This window comes from Rhinoderma darwinii, chromosome 3 (assembly GCF_050947455.1).
Source record: "Rhinoderma darwinii isolate aRhiDar2 chromosome 3, aRhiDar2.hap1, whole genome shotgun sequence".
In the NCBI taxonomy this organism is placed as follows: Eukaryota; Metazoa; Chordata; class Amphibia; order Anura; family Rhinodermatidae; genus Rhinoderma; species Rhinoderma darwinii.
Window position 1 is genome coordinate 136,066,307 of NC_134689.1, and position 9,100 is coordinate 136,075,406.

Genomic DNA, 9,100 nt, shown 5'->3' on the forward strand with positions numbered 1-9,100 from the left:
CAAAAAAATGAATTTTAGCCTTGTCTTGAAAGGGGTAAAGGAGACCAGATGTGGTTGTTTTTTTTATCCGTCACAGTCTTCGTAATTGCACAATCACCAGGAACATTCATAATGTGATCTACTGATATTGTATATCCTTACAATGTAATGTACAACTAGAAAGCTCTCTAATAAGCATATTCCTATGACAACCACAGTTATTTTACTGCCTGACGTGCTAGAATTTCCTAAACGAAATTCGTTCCCACAACTAAAATGGCGAAGCTAGGCAGACGTAAGCAGCATCCTTGCGCGTATTTGCGTAACACGTCACTGCACGCAGGGCACACTAGCCCCTGATGAGTTGGTGCGGCGAACCTGTACTTCCTTTTTTCAATCATGTCTATCACGGAGAGGTGAGGCTCTAGCGTTCTTAGGCCTAAACTAGGTAAAAATAATGTGGGTCACCCGGTAACCGTCTGTCCTCACTCTCTTCCCACAGGAGCATGCCGGCCAAGGGCCCCCTGCAGTCCGTGCAGGTGTTTGGACGTAAGGTGAGTGTTTGGGGATGCCGTGCGGTGAAGCCTCGTGTCCGGTCCTGCAGTGCGCTCCTCTGCCGGGTCACACGACGCTTGGCTCCCGTCGTACTGTGGCGCTTGTTTCTTGGTCAGCTAACGTGACTTTCCCCGGCCCGGATATTTGCTCGGAGAGCGCCCTGACCCTTCTCTATAGTCCTTATACATACAACGTGGTGTGTCCCGCGGGGTCAGCTGTGATAGGAAGGAAATGTGCCTGGTCATAGGTATAACTGGCAGATCGCGCGCAATCTGAATTTGATTGATAGTTATCGCTTGGATTTAGTATAAAACGTTAAGCATGCAACACGTGTGTCTGAGACGTATCAGCTCAGCTAGCGGACAAAAGAAGCGTCCTGCCTGATTTTATTGGGTTGATTCTGCCCAAATTTTTCCTTTTGAAATGAATGGGATTCACCCCTTCTATTGAAAGGAAAGCTCCGCAGAAGAAACCGACATACTGTGGTGTTTAAAGAGACTGTCACCACATAAGTGCCCTGTCTCCTATATAAGGAGATGGGCGCTGTAATGTAGGTGACAGCAGTGCTTTTTATTTAAAAAAAACGATCTTTTTTCACAACGTTCGGAGCGATTTTGGTTTATGCTAATGAGCTTTCTTAATGCCCAAGTGGGCGTACTTTTACTTTCGACCAAGTGGGCGTTGTACAGAGGAGTGTATGACGCTGACCAATCAGCATCATGCACTCCTCTCCATTCATTTACACTGCACTAGCGTTATATCACTATGTGCAGCTACATACACAAGCCCTAACATTACTACAGTGTCCTGATAATGAATACACATGAAATCCAGCCTGGACGTCATGTGTACTCAGAATCCTGACACTTCTGACTCTTTTTTTGTGAGATTCCAGCAACGGATACGAAATCTCGTGAGATTCCATGGCGGAATTGCTGTTTTTTTTTTCATTTTCTACCCCACAAATAATTTTTTTCCCGTTTCCTAGTACATTATATGGCAAAATAAATGGTGCTACGAAAAACTACAACTTGTCCCGCAAAAATCAAGCCCTCATAGTATTATATCGACGAAAAAATAAAGACGTTATGGCCTTTGGAAGGTGGGGAGGGAAAATGAAAAGCTGAAAAAGGGCTGCGGAATGAAAGGGTTAAAATCCAACGCAGGTCAATTTCCATGTGGAATCTACATGGCGCAGAAGTTACGTTTTGACTGTTAATCTGCAGCTAATTTGCTGTGTGCGCAGGGGGCTTTATGGTGATAAATATAGGACTTGTATGATGGCAATATTATGCAGACTATATTACAAAACTATGGATGACATGTCAGTGTCCTTTTGTGAGTGCTTCTAGTCGAGTGATGTTACTGTTGACATGACATTATCACCTGTTACCAAAGAGCGAGCGCGGTGACTTAGTCCTGTGTAGCCTGTTTTGTGAATGAAGATTCTCAGACGTGAGACTTGTGGATGGATCTAATGGCTTTGTCCATTTAGGCATGTTGGATTTTAACCTGCATGATTCTTTTTTTCCCTCTGGGAGATAAGTGGCTACAGATGTGTTTTGCAGCCACTTATCTACCATGCCTATTGAAACAAAAAACATGCATGCTTGTACGATCTGAGCAGGCAAAATAGTGGTCATCCGAGCAAGCAACCTACAGCTTTCTTATTTGTATTTCCTGCATATAAAGAGAAACTGTTTACATACTTCAGTCTCCATTTTGGAGTCTGTCATATTTGACGGGAAGAATAGAGCTGCATGCAGCACTGGCCTTCCCATCAAAACCTAGAATCCTGTCAGACCCCATTATAAGGTATTCGGAAAGCAGGATGCAGCTGTGAACAGAGCCTGAAATATGTCTAGAATGTGAGAATTACAATAAACACAGAGAACATGGGAATAGTGGGGTTGACATGACTGGATCATTCTATAACGCTTCGGGTTCCTTTTGATACTTCAGGCATATTTAAAGGGGTTTTGCTATTATCAATAATTCTGTCCACAGGATAGGTGATAAATATCTGTTTGGGTTCCGACTGATGGGACCCCCACTGATACTGAAAACGCTTACCTTGCCGTACCTGTGGGCCCCATACTATGCGTATAGGTGATAAATATTGATAATGGTAAAACCCCCTTCGTTCACAACCCCAGAAAACCTTCCCAGCCTACCTGCAGCAGCCCACTTACTCCCAATATCCACAGGCAGCAGCCAGATTTTAACACGAAGTAGTGCATTATAAGATTGGAGTTTGATAATTCTGTTACATGAATGTTATTTATGAAGTTAGATATCCATACATGACTCATGCCTTATGTAAATAACTTCACTCCGAAGCCTTTAGAATTAGTGGATGTTTTTCTTATACTGTAATCTTTTTGTTTCAGAAAACAGCAACTGCTGTCGCCCATTGCAAAAGAGGGAATGGCCTGATTAAAGTGAATGGAAGACCCCTGGAGATGATTGAACCGGCTACTCTGCAGTACAAGGTAAGACCCCCCTCCACATTTGACTTTGAAGATTCAGTGCACGAGGAACTTCTGCTGGAAAGCTCTTCACAATTGTGTGCAGTGTCTTGTAGTAGAATATGAATGCTGTAGAAATCTTTCTAGTATAGTCATCTTTGAAGGTATCCAAAATTACTTGGGTTTGGCAATGTTCAGTGTCTGCATAGCGTCAGATGTGGCAGTACTACATGGTACCTGTATCTTAAAGGGGGTTTCCAGGGAGACACAATTTTTGCGGCGGGCAGTGCACGAGCACAAAGGACACAGTAAATGGCATTGAAGCATAATAAAAGAATGGGCATTGAGGAGGCTGTGGACCAATAGGATGCATCAAGCCCGGGTCTACGTCAGAAGTCCCGTGTTTGAGGCATCCTATTGGATCACAGCCTCCTCAATGCCACCGCCGTTAATTCTCTGCTTATGTTTCAATGACAGGCCTGTGTCGATACTCGGTGAGGTAACGACACAGGTCTGTCTGCATAATAACGCTCGTGCATGAGCGGGTGTCGAATAAAAGAAACACTTGAATGAAAAGCAGGCCGGCCGGAGGTAGGGGGAATAGGAACAAATGTATTGCGATTTTGGACACCATTTAGGAAGTTTTATTTAATTATAGCCCTAGAGTATTAGAACAACATTTTTGTATCCCCGGCCAGGGAGTGCACCAGACCTGAGCACAGACCTCTCAGACCGCCGCTGCTACCATACTTTGCTCCTAAATGTGAGTGCGTAGGGGGAAATCACGGCAGTCAGAGTATGGTCGGGTCGGACCTGATGTAAAGGTTTAGGGTCACATGGTGACTTTGGCCATGATGCAGGTCACACGGCCAAAGATAGTTGTTCTCGCAGTGTCACGTTGGCTGCATCTCCGTAATGAAAGTGATAATCACTGCGTTGCGACCAGCAAGTGACCGCAACACAACAGTCGCAAGAAATAAATCAAATCAATTTCTTCTGACAGTCGTGGTTGCAGTAACCTGCAAGTCGCTACGTGGCCTCGTTCACTTTCATTACTGCAATGCAGCCACTGGGATAGGACAGCAATCTCAGTCAGTTTAGCCCTAGCCTAACTTCGACCCATCCCAATGTTCCCTCCCAGTTAATCAAGCTGTTCTAGATGTGTTCAAAAATACTTCAGGTAAACCTATTGCGTTATCTCTGAAATGTTACCCTGATCCGTCCCCATAGAGGTAAATGACATTTAAATCTGCTTGATTTGTTCATCACGCCTATTTAATATGTAGAAAATAATTTGAGCCAACACTGGTTAGACTTTTGCGCATACCCCCTTACAAACAGGCGTTTGTGGCATCCATAGGATATTCCATTAATGTTTGGTTTGTTGGTACTGTTGCTGGGAGCCTCACTGCCTTCAATGAAGGTTTGTGGTACTCTGTAAAGAGCAGTGTCCCCACCCGTCCCATGAGGTGCTGTATTGGTGAACCACAGCACTTCATTCAAAGCACCACTGGAGGAGGACCAATTCAAGTGCTCTTCTAAAACTTGTTGAACATACAGCAACCAGTGTCATCTGTTTGCCTTTTATTTAACATTGCCAATTTTTTTTTTCTAATTTTTAAAGGTATTAAACACAATCCATTTTCCATGAACATGCAGCTGCTCAAGTTTTAATAGTTTTTATATTGTTCGTTATACATGGTAATTTGAGCTTTTTTTCCCCCCCTGTTAGTTGCTGGAGCCTGTTCTTCTCTTGGGTAAGGAGAGGTTTGCTGGTGTGGATATCAGAGTCCGTGTGAAGGGAGGTGGACATGTTGCACAGGTCTATGGTAAGCATGGCATTGGTTATGTAGAGGACAAAGAATATACAAATGTTATCTATAAATATCACAGACCTGATAACACATGGCTTCATAGTTCAGTATAGCCCAAGTGTAAGTTGTTTGTCATCTGTATGTTTTCACGTGTCTTTACAGTAAATATTCTTTCCTTCTTTACAGCCATTCGTCAAGCAATTTCCAAATCTCTTGTGGCTTATTACCAAAAGTGTAAGTTTCCCTTTCACTTCTTCAATATCGATATCAAAGTACATCCCAATCCATAAAACCTGCAGGGATGTGTTTTATTTCTGTATGGATTTAGATTCAAATGCATCAGTGTCCCTGGCTTCCCAGATATATCCACATGGATGCCTAGTTTGACAGGCTAAGAATCCAAAAGTATTGGGAATTTTAGTGGTTATTGAAGTTGAGCTCTTTTTGACAGATGTTTAACCCCACTCCTACTTTTCCCCATTTTAAAAGTGGACTTGTCTGGTCTTCTATGCTACCGTATCTGGCAGCATAGGCTAGAGGAGGAGATACGGGGGGAGTGTATTAAAGATTTGTAAAGTTACAATTTGCAAAAAAAAACCTTGTGGCTTTTCCATTTTTATGCCCCTTTTTCTGAATAGTGGGTGTAGCTTAGTGGAGGAGAGCAGACTACCCACAACCCCACACCTCTACTACAACTCACGCCAGATATTGGTGCCATTTTGACTCTGACGCACGGATGGCCAGAGATTCATCTAATTTATTAAGAATCGGACACCTTTTAATAAATTATGCGCATCTTACTCCATCACGTTTAGCTTCAGACTGGTGTACTAAAGGCCAGTCCTAATAAATCCCCCCCCCCACTGAGTTCAGGGATCTACAATTCTATGTTTTGATTCCGTATGTTCATGTAAAAATCTGTTAATATGCTGCCAGGACTCAAACGCTTGTAAGGCCAGAATGACATGCCATTTTTGGCTTGGTATTTTGTGCACAAATACAGAATTGGTAACACAATAAAGGAGATGCATCGGTCTCTTTGTACCTTTCCTTCCTTTTGGATCCACTTGTGGCTTTCGATTAGAAATCTGAGATAAAACCTGCCTCAAAACGCCATGTGTGATCCTGGCCTCTGTCCTGTTTCCCCTGCTCACATAGGCTTATATACTCATGAGATATCAATTGCTATATGTGGGATGACCGACTCACAGCCTTTCTAGAGGCCTTTCAGTATTTTAACAGGTTTTAGGCCAGGTCCTTATGTAACGGGAATACTGTGTATTTTCGTGATCATTTCATTATGGGAAGAATCTGCGGCGAGTTAGTGCTGGCTATGTGGATTAGATTTTAATCTCATCCACACTATGTAGCATTTTCCGCACTGAAATTGACCTGTGGTGGATTTTAAAATCCATAGCATGTCAATTTGTTGCAGATTTCACTCCTCTACTGTGAAATGGGGTTAAAGCTGCATGTTACACATGTGGCTATTGCTGCGGAATCACCTTTTGGACCCCGCATTAAACGCTATGTACACTTTTTTTTTTTTCTCATTTTTTTTTTTATATCAATGTGTTTAGTGTCCTTTCTTAATTAATGTTTACTTTTTGAGATACAGCTGCTCTATATTCTTTTAGCAGAACAGCTGTATTTTACACTAAATCCAGTTCACGTCAGGTCATAACTTAGATGTGATCGATTACAGGTGGATCCTGCGTGTCAGGCCCGCTTATACTGAACCAGTCAGTTCCATGGGACTGATTGATTCAGTGAATAGTGAATGATACGGCTGTTCTGTATAGAGAATATAGAACCGCTGTATCTCAAAAAGCAAAACAAATAATTTTGTTTGGTTTTACCATTCTGGGAGCCACAACTTTTTTATATATTTTTTTCATCGTTTGAGCGGTGTGAGGGCTTTTTTTTTGTGGGGCGAGTTGTAGTTTTTATTGGCACATACAATTTATTTTTTTTTTTATCACTATTTCATCCTTGTTACGGTGACCAAAAAAACTATTTTGGGGTTTTAATTATTATTATTTTTACGCAGTTTACCGTGTGAGTCAAATAATGCTATATTGTAATACTTTCAGACTTTTACGGATGCAGCGGTATGAAATAATTTTATTTTTACATTGTGCTTGGGGAAAATTTATTCTTTTTTTTTTTTTAAACACATTTTATTAGTTCCCCTAGGGGACTTGAACTAGCAATCATTAGTTCAATACACTGCAATACATGGATGAGTTACGGAAACTGCATAACTGAGCTATGCTGTTTCCATAATTCCCATATTATTGAACGGAAGTTATAGAAGCGGCGTAGCATGCTACGCTGTTTCCGTAACTACTATTCAGGTTTACAGAAGTTACGTTACTCGACCATGTATTATGTTTTCGTAGCTACAGAGTTCTGCAAGCAGCGTAGCTCGTGGTGCTACGCTGTTTCCGTAACTCCCACTCACTTCTATGGGAGTTAAGGAAACGGCGTAGCTCAGCAAGCCCTCTGCTGTTCGCGTAAGGCTGGGTTCACACGACCTATTTTCAGGCGTAAACGAGGCGTTTTACGCCTCCGATTTACGCCTGAAAACACGGCTCCAATACGTCGGCAAACATCTGCCCATTCATTTAAATGGGTTTGCCGATGTACTGTGCCGACGACCTGTAATTTTACGCGTCGTCAAAAGACGGCGCGTAAAATACCAGCCTCGTCAAAGAAGTGCAGGACACTTCTTGGGACGTAATTGGAGCCGTTTTTCATTGAATCCAATGAAGAACAGCTCCAAATTACGTCCGTAATTGACGCCTCGCAAAACGCGAGTACGAGCAATTACGTCTGAACTTACGGAGCGGTTTTCTCCTGAAAACAGCTCCGTAATTTCAGACTTAAATGCAGTTATCGTGTGCACATACCCTAACTCCCAACAACCTAACAAGGAAGTGACTGGGAGACAGCGGAGCCAAGTAAGCTAGAACGGGATTTAGGGGGCCCTGTTCTCGAAATAGGTGCGGGTTTCAGAGGTGGGACCCGCATCTATCTGACGTTTGACACATCCTGTGGATATGCCTTTAATGTCTTTCATGGGAAGACCCCCTATAAATGCTGCGGTCGCTATTGACCGCGGCATTTAACTAGTTCAACGGCCAGGAACAGCGCCATCGTTGTTACTGGACGTTAAATCGGTGTGTCAGCTGTAAAACACAGCTGAGACCCGCAGTGTATGGAGCGGGCTCAGCGTGTGAGCCCGCTCCATACATCATCCTTTCCCCGCTCCATTATGTGTCGGCGCATCATGGGTCAGGAAGGGGTTAAGTAAGCCGCAGTCAGCGGGCTCGGTACTGCTGGATACCTTGACTGCCGACTAAGACGCAGAGACTATTTAGCAAGATTTATTCTTGCTGTAAACTGCGTCTTATATTCCGAAAAATACGATAATTAAGTAGTTGCACAACACACTGACCTGTTTATTAAAAAAAAAAAAATAGCAGCCATCAATGGTGTACATAGCTTTTAACCTGAAAATATTGAATCAAATCCAAGATAACTATATATCCTCCAGCTCCGCATCTCCCCTGATATCAGATAGGGTGGCATATGACACCAAACCGTACTGCTTTAAAGATATTTGACCAGATTATGCTCATACTGTATTTTATAAACCTAATTGTGTTGTAAAGTGTTGATCACCAACAAACTGTGGCATATAACCTGTCCTTAGAAAAATGTTAAGTATATATCTGGTTTAAATTTCAGACGTTGATGAGGCTTCCAAGAAGGAAATAAAGGATATTCTCATTCAGTATGACAGGACTCTCCTAGTTGCAGATCCTCGTCGTTGCGAGTCCAAGAAGTTCGGTGGACCTGGAGCACGCGCTCGCTACCAGAAGTCTTACCGTTAATTGCATTATACATTTTCTTTCAATAAACCGTTTGAAAACTACAGTTTGTTTCTATTTCAGAACCACTTCTTGAATCAAACTTAAAGGGTGCCATGGCTTCATATTTGTCAGTGTATTTGTTTCCCCCCTGCTTGTTTAGCTGATCTTATGTCTTTCATTCTACTTGTACTCTTAAATCGGCATATACAATAGGGGTAATGGTCATTAGCATGGATAGATAGTAACATTTTTAGATGCTGTAAATGCAGTGGGGTCTTCATTCTTTTTCACAAACCTCTACCTGTCCTACTTCCTGAAATCAGATGATAAAGGTTAATTTGCTTTTAGATCACAAAGGCTTAGGCAGTAGGAGGCGGTGAATTGATCAGTGGGAAAAAATGCCACA

General features: G+C 42.4%; 1 protein-coding gene across 1 annotated transcript; it reads left to right on the plus strand.

The window, feature by feature from the left end:
• Positions 1-338: 338 nt before the first annotated feature.
• RPS16 (ribosomal protein S16) lies at positions 339-8,756 on the plus strand. The gene is made up of 6 exons (XM_075856785.1): positions 339-395; positions 482-533; positions 2,925-3,026; positions 4,735-4,831; positions 5,003-5,050; positions 8,570-8,756. The coding sequence occupies exons 1-6, from the start codon at positions 379-381 to the stop codon at positions 8,713-8,715; spliced, it is 462 nt and encodes a 153-aa protein (XP_075712900.1). The 5' UTR covers positions 339-378; the 3' UTR covers positions 8,716-8,756.
• The last annotated feature ends 344 nt before the right edge of the window (positions 8,757-9,100 follow it).